Genomic DNA, 19,581 nt, shown 5'->3' with positions numbered 1-19,581 from the left:
TGATGATGGTTTCTATGATAATTTTTTAGGTTTTTTTGGTATTACAGCATGTTACCTATTCTTTTTGTTGTTTGTTTTGTTTTATTTCTTAAGGACTATAACTTTTGAATAATAAAAATCTTTAACAGCACAGTAAATGGAGATGATATGAATAGGTGATTAGTTTAATTGTATCTCCTGCAATCATTTTCATCAATCTTATTCAGCCTTGATTTTACAGAAGTTCATAGAAACACAGAATCAACTGAGGTTGGAAAAAATCAGTAAGATCCATCCCCACCATGCCTACTAACCATGTCCCTCAGTACCATATCTTCATTGTTGCCATTGTTGCCAGAGGCAGTAACCACCACCTCCCTGTTCAAAATGCCTCACAACTCTTTCTGAGAAGAAAGTTTTTGTTAATATCCAGGCTGAAGTTGTTTTCCTCAAAGCAAAATCAAGAAAGTATTAATGAGCTTCTTGGACCAAGTGAGTTTGTTGTCCTCTCCATATTCTTGATTACTGAACAAAAATGTAGGCTACCGTCTATAAAGCTTAAGCATAAGTGAGATTTCAGAATTGCATCTAAATATTCAGCATTTTTAATGTATTTATACCCTCATTCTGGTTACTTGCTCCCAGCTTAGTGAGTTTCTATATTACTCTAGTGTAAATGATTTAAATAGTGGTACACTGGGTTCATCTGTATGTTGTATGTGCAATTTATTTCTATGAATATTCAAGGTTGTTTTTTAAGTTTATTCACAAGGTCAATGAAGCATGGTTGAAGTATGTACTTGAGGTTAACATGAAAGTGATGGCAGATTTTTGTTCTGGAGTGAATAGGACTTGGAATGATTAGGATTTGTCTTTTATTAGGCATTTATAATATAAGCTTAAGACACGCTGCTTGATATTCACTCATAGAGGAAAGATTAATGAGAACATAAAATGACAAATGATGATTTCTGATCTTGATGATTTTGGCAGAATGATGATTTGTCGGAATGCCTCACAGATATATAGCTTTACTAACAAAGACGTGTTTGGAAGCCCATGCTGCCTTTGGGCTTGGGCATGTCTTCTTTTCTGCTGGAATCATGCTCAGGTTCTCATGCCAACCTCCAGCTCAGACTTCAGGTCTTCTGAGGGACAGGTTTTCCTCTTGCTCAGACCCTGGCTTGGGTTTTTCTGTCAAATTAAATATAGTCTCATAATGCAGAGGATTAAACTTAGCAGAGGAAAAGATAAACACACTGATGCCTCTCCAGCCATGTCCCTTTGACCTCTCACATAGCCATACACATGCCAGTCTCTCCATTTGCTGACATAAGGCCCATGAATTGTGTGGCTCAAGGCCTTGCCGGCCATGGGACCTTGCAGTGGACTGAGGGTGAAGTTACACAGGACGGCAGATACAAGCTCTGGCAAGATACAACAGACTGCAGCAGTCAGGCATAGGATTCTCAGAGCGATGGCTGGCTGGCTCATGTTCTTACACGACTGGCCCTTCTCTCTCTTTCCCCCTCCCTCTACCCTGTTCTTCTACATCCCCATCTCTGCCAACTTTGACACGTTCCAGCATTCCTTAGTAAGAAAGCATGCGTATCTCCACAGGCCCCCTCAGATACTCATCCTACTAGTGTTAGCTTATTTCCCTTTATCAGTTACAAAGGCCAGATTGATGCTCTTCAGATCTCTGCCTGTGTTTTCTTAATGGCCCATCAATTAATGGCTGAAGAGTTCTGGTCCCACTTACTGTCTCCCTTAGTGCTTACTTATCAGGTTTCTGTCTCTGTGTGTTTTGTTAATGGCTTTCCCTTTTATTTCCCCTTCCCTGTGAGGTGAGAAGGTCTTTAATATGATGACTCCAGTGAACCAGATGTTCCCACATTCTCCATTCCCGTACACTCTCTTTTTAGCTATATCATTGAAGGCAGTAATGATGGAGCACTTTGAAGGAGCTGCTGTGAGCAAGAAATCGAACTAACGGAGGCATTAGACAAAGAATTCTATTGTTGGTTTTTTGTGTGTTTTTTTTTTGAGATGCTTCACAGCATGTGAAGTAAATAATAGCTTGATAACACATTTTATGATGATGGACACGTTTCAAGATATAAGGAATATCAAGGAATAAGACATACATCAGACTGTTTTTAACTTTTGTTAATTAGAGTAGTGAAAGCTGTCACTGTAGTGAGTTGAGGACATCACAGACTTAACCACTTAGAAAACTGCTGGTTATTTGCATTTCAAGTTTGATTTCTACAAGATTTCTATTTTCACTTTGACAGGGAAAGAACTTTTTTTTTTTTTTTTTTGTCAGAGGATGGTAAGGAATTTAAATCTGTTTAGTTGTAATTATGAAGTTGTTTTTTTTAACCTTAAACAGAGTGCTATCTTAAACAATGTTCTGCTGTAATGCTAACTAAACAGGCAACAATATAGTGAACCTCTCATCAATTTGTAGGATTTGTCAAGGTAAAAATAACTTGTCTCATTGTTTATTTGGTTTATTTGTAGGATATTGCAGTAAGCACACTTTGAATGCTTAAACAGCTTTTAAAGCATTTTTACACTGTTGCATTTTTTCATTTGCAGAATCCTGGTGCATGCAGTTCCAGCTGGTCAGAAGTAGATGTACTGATCCTGGCTGGAACAATTGGTCATGTTTTGAGTTTGGGAGCAAGCAGTTTTATAGAAGAAGAACATCAAACCTGGTATTTTCTTATCAATACCCTTTGTTTGGCTCTGTGTCAGGAACTCTGTAGAAATCATTTTCTTCTGAAAGAATGTGACCTTCAGCTTGGCATCACTGTGAAACAAAATTTTGATAGTATTGGAGAAGCCTCAGAATGCAAGAATATAGATGTACAAGCAGCAAGTAGTTCAAAACTAGGCAAGGCTGCATCTTCAGCTGAATCTGTGAAAGGATCAGATAAGTGGATAAGCTTAGCAAGTCCATGGATCATTCTTATTTGCTGTCGACTCCTTCGATCCTTGAATCAGACAGGGGTCCAGTGGGCTCATCGGCCAGACTTTGGGCACTGGTTGACAAGGTGGGTGACAGATTTATTTTCATACTTTCTGTGTTATTTAGAAGTTAATGTGTGTTTTTTTGTTTTTTTTTTTAAGTATGTGAACATTTCTCTACAATCTCTGTACTAGAAATTGCTGTAAATATGAAGGGAGTAAACAGTGAAGCATCATGATGAATTTTTCAGCACAGGAGTTATTCCTCGGGTACTATCTTATAATCTTAGCCCTGCACCATGACTTATCTAATTAATGCCAATTATACACGATAGGTTTATCAGAGGCAAAAAGTAGACATCTTCAGAGGCTAGTTTGGGAAATTAAAAGACACGTAATAGAATTAAACTCTTAATTTAAAAGCAGAAGGTTCTTCTCAATTCCAGATTTCATTAAGTTGTAGACAAAGGTACTGCACAAAAGAGTTTTTCCTCGTCTGTCACAGTCATTTAATGTGTGGGTGGAAAACTGAAGGAATTTTTCAAATGTAGTGTGGGAAATAGAGAAAGGGAATTTCTTAAAACTTGAAGCTTTTATTTCTTCTACTGCCTATTAGTATTGTGAAGAACTACAGCCACTATTCAGTGACAGAAAGTACTTAATATCTGAACTGTTTTCTGGATGTTGTTCGGTAGATGGAATTGCAACACCTTCCAACTGACTAGTCAGTGTTTTGCAGACAGCAGATGGGGAGGCTTTTTGTAAGATAGAGATTTCTTGCCAGTATCTTACAATGTGTTGATGAAATGTCATTCATCATTCATTAATAGAGACATGAGTAAATCAACCAGTATGAAACTCGTTACATATTGGCAGCCCCACAGATAAAATGCCAATTGCTGTGACAGGCATGAGTGCTGAAAGACATGACTTATGAGGAAGTTTATTGCATTACCAGAGCTTTCACCGTACTTCCTCTTGCAATGCAGAGAGGCATTGAGAAAGCAGTGTTATATACAGTTCTAGTCACAGGAAACTCCATTGTGAGGTAAGTCACTATGTGACCAGGATTAAGTGTGATTCAGTGTGACTGGGAAGATTATTATTATTATTATTGCTATTATTGTTATTGGTTGTTATTTTTAAAGATTAACCCCCAGTATCTTCCAAAGATTTAGTTGTTGAATAACTTTCTGGTCCAGATGTCTTCCTCAGGGTGTCAACTCTTTTCTTTGGAACATACTACTATAATGCCATGGAAGAAAACTTGGTATTCTTGCAGCTAAAGAAAAATTGCATTTTTTCCAAAGATGTGCTCTTGCTGCTGTTGTCCCCCAGGAATGTTTACTGACTCTTGGAAATATTACCAACCTTCTAAACACTGTGGACTTACCACCAAAGATACTGTACCAAAAAAGTGCACCTTCACCTCGCCACTTCTGACTTCATGATGCAAAGTGTGCCTGTGTAGAGCAGCACACCCTACTGTAGTGGGGACTAGTCTGCGGCTAGATCAGATGCTTTTAGGGCTTCTTGAATAATAATGAAAGCTGGAAAATCCTTTAAGTTCAGCTCTAATGGTTTTACTAGATTGGTGGTTGTCTACAACTCTTCTGGCTTAGTCTTTTTGTTTCTTTTGAGTAGAGGGGTGGGAGAAGGAGTTTATTGTATTGTTTCATTTTTTTCTCTGTGAATTTAAGTTGGCACTTGTTGAGATTTTTGTTGGCCTACGTATTTATCCTGTTGAGGTCTCTCTAAATGGCACACAGCCATCTGTTATACCAGCTGCTTTTTCAGTTTTGCGTTGTTTGCATTTGCAAGCTTGCCCTCTGGGCCATTAAAGAAGATGGCCCTAGTGTGAAGCCCTGGGGTTGGATGCTAGTGAGTGGTCTCCAGGTGGAGTGGTCTCCAGTTGTGCTGCTGATGAGAATGCTGGGCAGCTTTCAGTCCATCCCTCTGTCCACTTACCTGATCTGGGGACTGCATCGATTTGCCTGTGAGGATCTTGTAGAAGTAAAAGCCTTGTTAATGTTCTGATAAACAACCTTGCCTGCAGTGCACCCTTCAATGAGCTAGTCATCACAGAATTCTATCAGGTTGATTGACAATTACCTTCCCCTTCATAAATCCATAACAATCATGTAATTAAAGCTGTGTGACTCCATGGTGAGAAGAGCTGAAGTACTGGCAGCTAGATATCAAAACTGAAACTTACTGGTGAACTGCTTCTTGTGTTTCTCTCCTAATTATAGTATCATATTTGGGTGTATTTACTTTGATCCTGAAGCAAGTAGAAGAGAAAAGGTCCTACAACTATAGCCATAATCTGTCGTTGCTTGTTTGGAAGTAATGTATATTAAAAGAGCTGTTACCTTACCAGGCAACGTACCTGTTATCATGTGTTTCCTATCACAGGCCCTGTGTTTTACCAGCAAAGCTGTTGCTTTGTCAGTATGGTGAAATAACTCACTGAACTGGTATGGCTGGTAAAATATCCCATTGTTGTGCAGAAAACTAATCTTTTAGATGAGATGCATTATGTCCCATTCTGGTTTACCGTGCAGCTTAATTGGCAAATGTTCTGCCACAATATATGGACTGGATTAGTAAGGGAAAGAAAGAGTGTGCAAGCCAGCACTATGGCTATCCAAATTCATTTGAAAAAAAAAAAAAAAAAAAAAAGCAGCAGTATCTGCAGCTTCTGAAATGCAGCATATGTAAACTTTTTTTTCCTTTCTGTTATTGTCAAGCATTGCTTATAAAACCCAACTTGCCTGTCAGATGAAAAAGAATTAATGATTCTCAAGTTTCTTCTTTTTCAGCCTTAAAAAGAAAAAAAAGACAAACAAAAACAACCTCAGTCCAGAGTGCAGTACCATGGTGGGCTAAGACAGTGTGTAACTGGGGCTGCCTCATTCCTGCCTTCTTCCTTTCATTAGTGTAACAGCTTTTCTAGTGTTCAGAAAGCACAGAAAAGCAGAATCCTGGCATAAGTTTGTTCAGGCTGACGCGAAGGTATATCCTGACACAAATCACAGGAGCAGTTTTAGCCTAACAAGAGGATATAGTATGTGTCATCATTCTGACATATGCCTAAGTTGCTTTATACGGTTAAAAGTTAACCCTAATAGCAGCATTTAAAGTGCACAATTTTTGACATAAGTGGTAAGTGCGGGTGAGATAAATCCTGTCTTGGGCCTGAAAGGCCTCACTGAATGAGTTTCCAAATGATTAGTGAATGAATCAACTAAATCTCTGTGCATGCTCTGGTTTGTGAGGGTCCTAGCTTCTATTAGGTGAGCGTGCTTGAATTTTCTTTGGTTAGAGATTTCAATGTCTTTGTTATTTCTCTTTCACAAGAGAACAGTATGGTAGAGGTGTCTGTTTTCCTAGTATTTTGATCAGGATTGAGATGATGGATTTTCTTTATGGACTCAGTTAAAAGCTAGTGATAGGCTGAGTTGCATAAACCACTCATTCCTCTTCCCAAAGCGCACTGTGAGCCTGTAAATTTGATTGTTGTTCTATTTTTAGTATGTGTTTAATTTGCATCATTGTGTCTTAATAGCATATTTCCCAGTAATATGAAATCAGAACCTTTCTCAGATAACATGTATCTTGCTAGTTCGAGTTACAGCTGCTGAGGCTTTTTGTTTTTCAGATAAATTGACGAACAGTCTTTTCTCTTTTTTTTTCTTTTCCTCCTATATTGACCCTGTGGTTATCTGTTGTCATGCTCAAACTAATATTTTGCTTATCTGGACAATGCATAATGGGCTGACCATTCATTTAAGACAAAAAAGATTATTGTACAGATTTGTGCATGGACATATATCAGAAGCAAAAACAGAAAATCAGTTTACCAGTAGCATGTTGAATTTAGCTGTTCAGCATACACTGAATAATGCAGAAATTAGGGAAGTATTTTTTGATATTTGCAGAGAGATTCTGCAAACCTGAAAGAAGAAATGCACTTTAATGGGAATAAGAACATCAGAAAATAGACAGTAGGTGAAGTAAAGAGAACATGCAGTTTTTGAATTTGGTGGTAATAAGGTTTTCTTTTCAATTAGCGAGCATTCAGATAACTTTGGTCACATGTTTAATCCCGGTCAAAGCTCATACTTGAAAGGTGTCAGAGCTGCTACAGGGCTCACTTGTGGAGGGGGTGAAGTAGTCAGTGGCAGCATCAGCTTGCGGAGAACTGACGAGAAGCAGCAGCATATAAAGACGATGATCAGTCCTTCAAATAATGTACTTAATTCCTCCTCCAGAAAATTAGCATGCAATGAGACGTGTTTGTATTTTGTTTTGTGCTAGCAGTATGGAAGTGAACAGTTAAAAAGGCTTTAAAATGAGATTCATCTGAGTATTTACAACTCCCTTCACTCTACTAGTTTGCAGGAATTAAGTGAGGTTGAAACAAGTCAAAGAAAATGTCTTTAACACCAGAAGTGTGAAAGTGTAGACCACCAGCTGTGACAGTAAGAGCATACAGACAAAGCTGCTTTTTTAATTCGGGCTCTCTATCGTGAAACTCCTGGTTCTTTGATTTCCATTGTGTGGCTTAGGCAAACACCACTAAATTTCTGCTGAGCTAGAGCAGCATGTTTCTGCATGGATTTCTTGGATTGATATCTCATTGAGAAGTTTGCTAAATGGCTGAATTCTGTGTTGAGCAACTGCAGTTCTCTTTCAGTATACATGCTAATTTAATGTGTGCTTAGCAGCCTAATTAGAAGAACCTTGATTGGTAAATGTGGAAACTGTAGGTGGTCTATAGTGACTCAACATAGCTCGTTATAAATCCTGTTTTATTTGTTTCTTCAGTAGACTCTATGAAACATTTAGACACAGGCTGGATATAAACCCCCATGCTAGCAATAAAGAATGTGCCATTAGTGACAGATGTGCTCGAGTATTTAAAAATACCCTTCCTTTTCACTGGGCCTTTTCTAAGGATTTTATTTTATTTTATTTTTCCCTTTTTTCTTTTTTTTTCTTTTTTTCCCCCCGCAGAGTATGATTTGCAGTGTTCATAGGGTTCATAGGGAATGGCAGATGTTATTGAAAGTCTTGCTGGATATAGCACTGCTTATTACTTCTTTCAGGTAGGAATATTCTTAATAATTTGCCTGATTTGATTTACCTCACTGTCATGCAATAACTAAGGAGGATACGTCCTGAAGGTATTCTTTTAAATGATTGTTTGTGGTAAATTTTAAAACATGCACTGGTTACTGAATTAGTTCTTTATGTACTTATGTATATATGACATTATGCATATCTATCTCCACAAGATGCTGCAAGAATCCATTCACTTCTTATTCAGTCTCTTCCTGTAAAGAAAAATACTACTGAGGAAAAATACCAAGGGCACATAATATATCCTATAATGTTCTGGTTCATGTTGCTTTTCTCTGCTGTTCTGCAGAGAGCAGTGCAGCTCCTGGGAGTTGTCCATGAAGTGCTTCTGTGAACTGGGTCCTGCAGGGCAGGCTAACAGGGCAGTTTTTCTGCCCTGTATCCTTTCATCTGTGACATTTCAAAGCACAATAGCTGTCACAAATATTGGTTAAAATCCTGATAAAGCATGTACCATCAAATAGGAGGGTAGACCTATTGGAAGTACTGTAATTCTAATTAAATCAAAGGTAAAACTGGAGTTTTATAAGTGTGATCAGAGTTAATGCAGTCCTGGCTTAGTGTCATTTCACTGAAGTTGATGATCTTTTATTGTGACATTTTGAAGTGTGGAAGACAGAGATGGAACACATGGTTATCATGCTCTGAATAATGTTCTTAAAAGAAGGTAAATTAATAAGATTAGTATTTCTGAGTTGTTTGAGATGCTGAGAATACTTGCAGTAGGCAAATTTTAGCAACTCTAGGATTATAAAGGCCTTTCTGGAATTTTGTAGCTAGCTGTAGTAGGCATGAAGAGCAGATCTTTACCTTACCCCCTTAGATTTTGCAGTACCGAGTGATATCACTGTAGACTTAAATATAGAGCTTTTAGCAGCATGCTTAATGAAATGCTCTTAGGTCTGTAATGACTGCTAGTTACTTAGGATGAAGGGGAATAAATAGACTGTATCTGTACTCTTGGCCATGATGCAAGTTCTGTCTCTATTCTTTGAATGTATTGATCCACTACAAGGGGATTGTTGTGTAAGAGAATCATATTGTGTTATTTATATATTGTGTATATATTTTTAAAAGTAAGTATATTTCTGTTCATTGCAGTTAGGTAGTACTTCATATGTCTAAAATTAAACAAAACAAATACATGTGCAGTTATTTAGAAATGGAAAATAATTCTAATTTCATAATGTAAGAATCTTTTATGCCTTGTCTCAGAAAATGAAATGCTGTAATGTAGTCAAAATGTACTGTTTCAGAATGCATAAATAAGAAAATAAAAGCTTCTACTCTTTTCCATTATGCATTAAGCAGCTCAGTTTTTATATAATTAAGAGAATAGCTAGCATATGGTGGAACACAATCCCACATGAAGCATGCATTCTTGAATAGGAAGCATCATTAATAAAATCAATTTTTTGAAACTACTAAAATATTTTACCATACCTCTTGGAAAATTTATAACATATCTCAGTGCAATAATTAATTTGGCAATAGACTACTTAGAGCTAAGGCTCTGTCAAATGTGCTTCACAGTAATTACAGTAGTTTGAAGGTTTTTTGTTTGTATGTTTCTTTTTCTGCAGTTCTGAGCATAAGTCTGAACTCTCCGTCTTGGCTGCAATTTCCCTACTTATGATCTTTGTTCTGGTTCAAAGAAGATGCTCTCTGGTTTCAAAAATTGCTATGGCACTTGGGCTCCTGGGAGTCTACAGTTACCGGGCAGCCATTGGAAATGTCATATTTCCATGGCAACATGACAGCAAAGATATTTCAAAGTAAGTTAATCAACAGATATGTAAATCTATTTCTAGAAAGGTGTTAACACTTTCGGTATCGGGATAGGATGGAGAGGGATGTTATGTTTGATAACAGTCTAAATTCTTATGAATAAAACTGTATTTTGTAGGTGGCTGACACACAGTTCTTGTATGTGTAATTTTAAGCCTTGTGAAGTGTCCTGTAACTGTGTCAGATTAGAAGTTAGTCAGGTAAGAACTAATCAGAGGAAAATCCAGTAGTCGTTCCCTGTATTTTTGCTAGAAAGAAGTCCCGAATACTCCCATCTCCTCTTATTTTAGATGGATTTGCTACATTTAGCAGAGAACGTGTCAAGTTCATTTAGCTGTTTGCTAGTTTTGAAGGCTGATTATACAGTAATTGAGAGTGTTGCTTTTCTATATCTTTCTTTCTCAGTTGAATATTTTTGTAATGTATGACTGTAACAAAATTGTTCTGCACAGTGCGTACTGAGTACTTTAAAGTGGATATAAATTTCTTAAAGAACTAGTCACTGCAACTGTAAGGAATTTATTAGCCTTTTTACCAGTGATTACTTCTGGAATGTAGCTAAGTGACTTTAGTTTTCTCGTGGAGCCTTTTATCATTGGGTTGTACCTGGCTTGTAAATATCAGAGCTGTGGAAAACTTCCAGAGTTAGTAAGAGCATTCAAAGAGGAGTAGAGGATTGTGGAAGACAAGTATAACTACTGTCTTACAAATGCAATAAACCTCCTCTCACACTCATTTTTAATTTGATACAAGTGGTTTCTTTTGGGTCTTTTTTATTAGAGGACAGAAATTCACAAGATATGCAGATGGAAAAAGTCCTGCAGGAAAAGATTTTAGGACATATACATCAGATTTTCTAATAAGACATCTTTATAAACTGTATTTGTGCCTGTATATATTTATATATATGTACACACAGATGTATTTACATACATTCCATCTTTCCAAATATTGAAGATAGTTCTAATGTTAGATCTTGTTTGACAAACCTGATTTCATTCTGTGACAAGGTGACCTGCTTAGTGGCTGTCGATGTGGTCTACCTGGACAAAACCTTTCACACTGTCCCCCACAGCATCCTCACGGAGAAGCTGACTGCCCAGGTTTGGATGGGTGTTCACTCTGCTGGGTTAAACACTAGCTGGATGGCCAGGCCCAAAGAGTTGTAGTCAATGGAGTTAAATTCCGTTGTCGGCCAGTCATGAATGGTGTCCTCCAGAGCTTGGTATGGGGGCCACTTCTATTTAACATCTTTATTAATGATCTTGATGAGGGGATTGAATGCTCCTCAGTAAATTTGCAGATGACACCAAGTTGGGAAGGAGTGTTGATCTGCCTGCGGGGAGAAAGGCACTACAGAGGGGCCTGGATAGACTGGATTGATGGGCCAAGGTAAACAAGGTATGAGTTTCAGTAGGGCCAAATGTTGAGTCTTGCATTTCAGTCACAACAACCCTAGGCAACCCTACAGACTAGGGGAAGAGTGGCTGGAAATCTGTCTGACAGAAAGGGACCTTGGTGTAATGATGGACAGTTGGCTGAATATAAGCCAGCAGTGTGCCCAGTTGACCAAGAAGGCCAGTGGCATCCTGGCTTATATTGGGAATGGTGTGGTGAGCAGGACTAGGGAAGTCATCCTGCCCCTGTACTTGGCATTGGTGATGCCCCATCTTGAGTACTGTGTTGAGTTTTGGGCACCTCAGTACAGAAAGGGCGTGGAGGTGCTGGAGCAGGTCCAAAAAAAGGCAACAAGGCTTGTGAAGGGCTTTGGAGAATATGTTCTGTGAGGAGAGACTGAAGGAACTAGGACTGTTTAGTCTGGGGAAGAGGAGGCTGAGGGGAGACCTTATTGCTCTCTTCCAGTATCTGAAAGATGCTCACAGCAAGACTGGGGCTGATCGCTTCTCACTGGTGACAGGTGACAGGACGAGGGGAAATGGCCTCAAGTTGTGCCAGGGTAAGTTTGGGTTGGATATCAGGAAAAACTTTACAGAAAGGGTTGTTAAGCACTGGAATAGGCTCCCCAGGGTGGTGGTTGAGTCACCATCCCTGGATGTGTTTAGAAACTGTTTGGATGTGGTGCTCAGGGACATGATTTATCGAAGTGTTGTTAGGGCAGTATGGTTAGGTTGTGGTTGGACTCGATGATTTTTAAGGTCTTTTCCAACCTGAGCGATTCTATGATTCTATGAATTCTGTACGATGGTAAACTTTAATCTGCAGAATTTTGCTCTGATTGAAAGCATTTTTGAAAGCATGTGTGATTTCTGGGTTTAACCTCGTTTTTGTGTTTGAGTAACGTCCTTGGAGTTGCATTGAAAAAAAAAACAAAAACTGCAGTATGGGACAAAACATTAAATACAGCGATTGAGCTACAAATGGAATGCAATTAGAGAAATAAGTGGAGTACTTAAGACAAAAGCCTTTTCTGAGAACTTTCTCATTCTGTACTCATCATAGTGATTTTAATTACAAGAAGAAAGATAAAGGGCTTTTATATTGTTTCACCTTAAATAGTGAACATGATAATGTGCTTAAATCATGTCAAATGTTTATAAATCTCTAATTATATAGTAATTTAAAAGATGCTCTCAAGATTAATGAAACAAAGCTTTAGAAAATAAAGCTTTATTGGCAGATATTGTGGTCTTGTACTTAAAGCACAGCTTGAAATGAAGTGGCAGTTTATCTGAGAGCAGTTAACAAGTTTTTTTTTTATTATTATCTTAACTGAAATATCTTTGTGCTTTTGTTAGTGCAAATACTCTACAAGACTCCAGACACTCATTTTATACATCTTGGGACAGATGTTCACTGTAGTCTGTATTTTCTATGATTCTTGTTTAAGCAAGATGCTTTCAGGGTGGGGCTTGATGGTCCTTATGTATTCTTTTACCATATACATTTAATGAAATAGTAGTCTCTCTGATTGGAATGGTTATTGCAATTATGAAATATTCCCCAAACCATTCCTACTGAAAGAAGCAGAACTTTTCATCTGTAAGTGAGCTAGTATATGGGCTTCTTAAACCTATAATATAGGGCCTAACAGAGGAAGCATTGTTTGTCCAGCATCACTGACTCTTTAAACACAGTGGCTCCTGCAAAACTTCCTGAACAGCATGCCAAGTAAGATGGTAGACATGTTAGTACATTGCAGATGTTAGCTGATAAGTCAGCATAGTACTTCAAACTCACCTTGATTAGATGGCTGATATGATAAATGACCTGGAATGTCCTTCAAATTTGTCTGGAAGTATCTTTATCATACGTATGACATAAAGTGGAGACAGATGCAGATAGAAGGATAGCTTTGTGTAATATGCTTTTTCATCTGTACGTAGCCACTGCATCTTTAATTCATGCTTACTTAAGACTGAATCAGTGCTTTAATATCCCATCTTTTTCCCTTTTACTTAAAACAAGTGTTTTCTCCGAACGTGACACTTGCTGGAAGATGGATTAGACAATTGAAGAATGTCCCTTCTTCTATAACCTGAGCTTAGATAACCTCTAAATTAAAAAATGCAAGGAAATATGCCTTCAATTTTTTTGAGTTCTTTGTTATAATGATGGTTTGTACAATTAAAAAGATGTGTATATACCATATTGATGTGGAGGGTACTGCTCTTGCTAAAAAACTTTTTTAGTTTTAATTCCATGAACCAGTTAATCTCATTTTTTCACTTAACTTCTTTAATGTTGGCTAATATCTGAAAATTACCTAAAATTTTGCTTCTGAGTTTATGGAATTATAGAGTAGTTTGGGTTGGAGAGGACCATAAAGCCCACCCAGTTCCAACCCCCTGCCATGGGCAGGGCTGCCCCCCACCAACTCAGCTGCCTAGGGCCCCATCCGACCTGGCCTTGAGCGCCTCCAGGGATGGGGCACCACAGCTTCTCTGGGCAGCCTATGCAACTGCCTCACCACTGTTACTGTAAATAATTTATTCTAATGTCTCATCTAAATATACCCTGTTTTAAGTTTAGAACCCTTACATCTTGTCCTCTCGCTACACCCCCTGATAAAGGTCAGTCCATAAAGCTGCATGAATGTATTTGAACATTTTTGGTAATAATTACATCAGAATTACCGGAAATACTGAAATAGGGTGATTAATTTCTGCATGAGCCAGAAACACAAGAACTCTGTGAACTTTACTGTTCTGTTCCCTGAAGAAACAATTCTTTATGCTTTACAAGATAATGTATTTTTAAGTTCAGGTGACTCAAGAATTCTCACTTCTAAGTGAACTATATTGCCTTTGTAGAAGACAATGTTCATTCACCACTCGTATACAAAGGACTTAATAATTCCTGGGAATAATGAATTCTAAATTTTGGATGTGTGCATAATGTTTTTTTTTTTTCCGAAATTAAAAAAAAATAATTGTAATCATAGTATTTTATTCCACAGTTTATAAGCCTACTGGCCCTGACCTTTGACAGATTTTTTTGAATGAGATACCTATTCTCCAAAAGCTGACTTTCATTGGAAGTTATTGTCATTTAAACGGGAACCAGTTTTAGAATTCTGCATGTTTGACTAAGCCAACTGATTAAAAAAAAAAAAAAAAGGGCCAGTACTATCACTAGCATTAGAACTTGGTCTGTTTGGCAGAATGAACAGACTTTTTGCATCTCTCTTGAAAAAGACTTTTTGACCTATGAAATTGATACTAGTGAGTAACTTATGCTTCTAGTTTGCTTTTTTCAGATACACATATGTTATTTTCTTTTCTTTTTTAGGGGAATTACTGAAGCTCGTTTTGTTTATGTCTTTGTTCTTGGAATAGTCTTCACTGGCACTAAAGATTTGCTGAAGTCACAGGTTATTTCTGCAGACTCCAGTATGAAGAGTACAGGACTATGGGAAGTGTATAGTGGATTGGTACTACTATCAGCCCTTCTATTTAGACCACACAATTTACCAGTCTTGGTATTTTGTCTGTTGATACAGACAATGATGACAAAATACATCTGGAGACCTTTGAAATTTGATGCAGCCCAGATTACCATAATGCACTACTGGTTTGGCCAGGCTTTCTTCTATTTTCAGGTAAGCTGAATGCTCTCCCTGCTATGGGGCTGGGAGGGGGAATGCTTTTCAAAAGAAGTGTTTATGGAAAGTGTAGTGCCAACTAAGTCATGGAGTGGGAGAATTCACTGAGTTCTCTGAATTATTATGTTTCTAACAATGTTTCTGGTTAACGTTCCTGTCTCAGAATCAGGGAAGAGTATGTGCTTGATAACGTGATACGCTCAGAGCAGAGTTGCACAATTGTCAGGAATATTAGCTATGTATAGCGTAGGGCTTTGGTCTGTTTGTAGACTTCCTAGCTACTACTGTGGTGGTTGTAAACTGTAATATATGAGCTGAGTTGATTAATAACGGTAACAGATACTTTTTTGTACCTGAATCTTGAGACTTCCAAAACCTTTAGTAGCATCACAGTATATCACAATTGAAGGGAATCTCTTTGTCAATGTAAGGCATCTTAGGAGAATCAAAACTAACTGCTGTTCTTATTATAATGAATCATCTTTCCTGGAGAATCTAATAATTTCACTAACATTGTTGTTTCCATTGCAAAAAAGGTTGCAATTACACAAAAACTTTTTTTTTTTTTTTAGCATCAAAGTAAGAGAGGCTCTTTGCTCTTCTGCTACTGCTGGGAACTTAATGTAGCAGTGTCCTAAGAGAACATTAGTTAAGCTGGAAATCATGTTGTTAGATTCTGGTTTAGAAAGTTAGGCTTTCTGATTTGCTGCAAACTTCAAGGTAAGGGCTGTGCTGGATGTAACTTCCAGGCATGGCTGAGGATGTTAAACTGTAGTCAAGCTTAGGGTATTTCACATACTTTCTAATTCTGTTAGTACAGTTTGAGTGTTGGCTTAACTTTGCTCTGAGAATGCACGTCAGGACAGAGGATCATTGGTGGGCATACCATCATTGTGTTTCATCCCTTCCTAACCAGTTTTGCTTCTACCTCCTGCTCCAAGGAGGTAACATTTCTTGATTGAATATCTTTTGCATGTGTAGAGCATTACAATTCACACAGCCAATTCTGATGATTATCTTCGAGAGCAGCCTTTAGTGGGACTGGAAAGAGGCTGAAGGCTTCTGCATACTGAGGTATTTAACAAAACCAACGGTCAGAAATGGTGGGTAGGCTGACAAGAAAGTCCTAACTATGGAAAAGAGACTAATAAAGAATAATTTTAATGTTTAATTTTAATGTTTTGTAAAGCATCTATTTTCCAGTACCTGAAGGAGTCTACAGGAAAGCTGGGGAGGAACTTTTCTTAAGGGCAGGTAGCAACAGGACGAGAGGAAATGGCTTTAAACTGGAAGAGGGTAGATTTAGACTAGATATTAGGAAGAAATTCTTTGTTGTGAAGGTGGTGAAACACTAGAACAAGTTGCACAGTGAGGTTGTGGATGCCCCCTCCCTGAAAGTATACAAGGCCAGGCTGGAGGGGGCTTTGAGCAACCTGCTCTAGTGGGAGATATCGTTGTGTGTAGCAGGGGGTTGGAACTAGATGATCTTAAAGGTCCCTTCCAACCCAAGTCCTTCTATGATTCTGTTTTCAGTGATGATGAATTGTTGGAGTTGGCTGAGAATTTCACAGAACCATCAAATCAGGAAATAGTTGAGGCTGAGGCACTTCCGGAGATTTTTCAGTCCAACATCCACCAATTAACAAGTGGTTCAGCAAGTTCAGGTTACTCAGGGATGTATCCAGACTGATTTTAAATACTGCAAAGATGGACACTCTACAGCCTCTCTGGGCAATCTCTCCCAGTATGTATGCAACCTAACTAGTGAAAAAACTTAGATTTCAGTTCATGCCTATTGCTTGTCATCCCTGCAACAGACAATACTGAAAGGAGTCTGACTACATCTTCTTACACTCTCTCATTAATTTATTTATATACACTGTTTATGATCCTTGCTTAGCTTTCTCTTCTCAAACAGAACACAGTCTATTTTCCTGATGATGTTTGTACAACAGCTGCATTTTTTCCCAACATCATGGTTGTGGTCTATCAGTGGACCTACTCTAGCATGTCCATGTCTTTCTTTTTCTGGGAAGCCTGGAATTGAAGCCAGCACCACAAGTGTGATCTCACTACTGCTAAAGAGAGGGAATGGAATGTCAATTTGAGACAGCTAGCAGTGCTCTCCCCACTGCAGTCCTAGGTGTTACTGGTCTTCTGTGACCCAATGGTATGTGGCTGGCTAATAGACAGGATTGTGTCCACCAGGACAACTTATGTTCTTCTCAGCCAAGCTGCTTTTCCAGTGTCATCCCCCAGCCCATCCTGGCACATGAGTTTATTCTTCCCCATGTGCATGATTTGTCATTTCCTGCTGTTGAACTTCATGAGTTTGTTGTCAGCCCATTTTACTGGCCTGCTCAGGACCGTTTGAATGGCACTGCATGTAGACTTGCTGAGAATATTGTCTCTGCCATCTCCTTTTAAGGAAGATGGCCCCAGTGTGTGAAGCCCTGTGGTTGGATGCTAGTGAGTGGCCTCCAGGTGGAGTTTGTGCTGCTGATCAGAACTCTGTATGCAGAGCAGCTGAGTCAGTTTTCAGTCCACTTCTCTGTCCACTTATTTGATCTGCACTGCATCAATTTTCCTGTTAGGATGTTACAAGGAAAACAAGAACTTCTTGAGATATTATATTTGCTGTGGAAATACTTTTTTATTTTCTTCAATCTGATTGCTGTAAAAAAAAAACATTGTGAAATAACACTTGTGCAAGAAGTTGCAAAAAGTTTGGAAAATGTATCTTTCCATGTGTCTCTGCTGTACCAAGAATCTTTTTTCCTATAAATGTAATTATACTATACCAATGAAATGTATTTGTCCTATACCAAAGTAAGGTAACAGATCTTTCAGCACACGTGGATTTTTCAGTGGTTTTATATTGGTGTTACTAGGAAGATATTTGTTTTAAGATTTCTCTTCTTACATTATTGACTAATTTTTTGCACTTACTACTATCCTTATCAAGGAGCTTTTTGATTTCTAGAAGATCAGAAGTGACTTCCATGTGAATTATCTGCACATTGTACTGTTGGATATTGTGCATTTCCCACTGTCCTCTTGGCAGTTTTGACATTTCTTCTAGTTGTCTTTCCTTTGAGAGTAACTACATTTAGCATGGTAAAGATTTCAGCAAACTTGAGGATGTTTTAAAAATTAGATCTTATGAGGCAGCAAGCCTCTCTGTATGTAGACATGCTGCTGAATCACAGCATTCAAAGCTCAGAAGGGTATTGCATGCATTGTAGTGGCATGATTTCTTGACCATTCTTTATGCCTCCTTTGTTGGTTCAACAAAGAATGAAGAATGGAGAGTGATAATTCCCAAAGCTTCTACGAGAAGCAGTCCAAAGCTTCCCACTCTCCCCCTGCCATTTTCTTTCTGAGATTGGTTTATTATTATGTTCCATGTATGAAACAGAACAGATTCAGATAAGGAGCTGTCATGTTTTGTCTGATCATTTGTCTGTAAACTACAGCTCTGAAGAAATTCTTCTGAATTTAACATAATTTAGCTAAGTAATTGCTTAATTTGTATTCTTTCTAGCACGGTACCCTTAAAAGAACGTATCCATTCTAGAAAATATTGACAGCAGTCTCTAGCAGATTTTTCTTTTGCTATCTACTCTGAAAACCAAGGCATGTATCTACCTACCTCTACTGTATGTCCTAGACAGAGTGAAATGTCAAATGGAATGCAGTAGAATAGGAAGGGTCTTAGAAATACCAGTTTTGATTGTGGCCTTCATGTTCCTAGAGATGATTTGAAAATAGAGCAATCAATTATGCTAAGTAAAAAAAGTTTTAAAGGTAGGTGGAATTCTCCACTGTTCCTCACTCTTAGAAAGTTTTCAGTAATCATTTCAAAATGCTTTAATGGCATTTAAAGTAGATTCCCTTTATAGGATGGAGATGAAAAGTTGGACCAAAATGCTCCTGTTCAGGATAATAGCTTGTTTCATTTATTCTCTGTTGAAGAAACTGTTCTGTAGCTATGAGAGAGAACAAACTGAATCATACAAGCCTAACAGGTGGTGGTCTTTTTTTTTTTTTTTTCCAACTTCACAATTAGCTATGTGATGTGCAAACTATTACTGCAGAAAAGCAGAGCAGAAGTGTTGGTAGCTCATAAAATTACATAGGCTACAAACATCCCTCAAAATCTAATCAAAGGTGACACTTCAGTTGGCAGGTAGCTAGCTCTCAGTCTGTATTGAGAATAAGATTTCCTGTTTGGAAATAAAGCTTAAAGAACAGAAGAAAATTCTTCCAGCAGTTTTGCTAAAGAAACTTTGTTATTACATAGTATTCTGATCTAAACCGGTTTGGACTGGTTCTGTGACAGGGGATGAAGGGACCCATAATCCTATGCCCTAAGAAAAGAGGAAGGGGGGAAGGGAAAAGGTGGGGAGGTGAGCCAAGATGGCGAATAAAGCAGTGACAATAAGAAAGGAAGCTAATTTAATATGATAGCAGAATGAGAGATAATACAATATAATCCAATATAATTGAAACTGAAGCTAATAAATCAAATAAATGAGAAAGTGTCCAAAACAGAAGGTCTTATTCTAATGCTGTAGGCAAGATGGCTATGAGTAAAGGAGTAAGCAAGTAAAAAGAAAAAGGCAGAGTGT

At 38.0% G+C, this 19,581-nt stretch overlaps 1 protein-coding gene across 4 annotated transcripts in view; it reads left to right on the top strand.

The window, feature by feature from the left end:
- The window catches only part of PIGG (phosphatidylinositol glycan anchor biosynthesis class G (EMM blood group)), a 128,418-nt gene that overhangs the window by 29,006 nt on the left and 79,831 nt on the right, over window positions 1-19,581 (top strand). For 3 of the 4 annotated variants that reach the window (XM_090131772.1, XM_090131769.1, XM_090131770.1), the window contains 3 exons: window positions 2,584-3,041; window positions 9,684-9,875; window positions 14,638-14,947. In XM_090131772.1, the coding sequence (XP_089987898.1) occupies window positions 2,584-3,041; window positions 9,684-9,875; window positions 14,638-14,947 (960 nt within the window). The remainder of the gene's footprint in view (window positions 1-2,583; window positions 3,042-9,683; window positions 9,876-14,637; window positions 14,948-19,581) is intronic. The other variant, XM_090131771.1, reaches the window with a different exon arrangement.

Source organism: Phasianus colchicus, chromosome Z, assembly GCF_987193195.1.
Source record: "Phasianus colchicus chromosome Z, bPhaCol1.hap1.1, whole genome shotgun sequence".
Classification (NCBI taxonomy): Eukaryota; Metazoa; Chordata; class Aves; order Galliformes; family Phasianidae; genus Phasianus; species Phasianus colchicus.
Note: the sequence above shows the minus strand (reverse complement) of the source record. Positions and strands in the feature narration are given on the sequence as shown.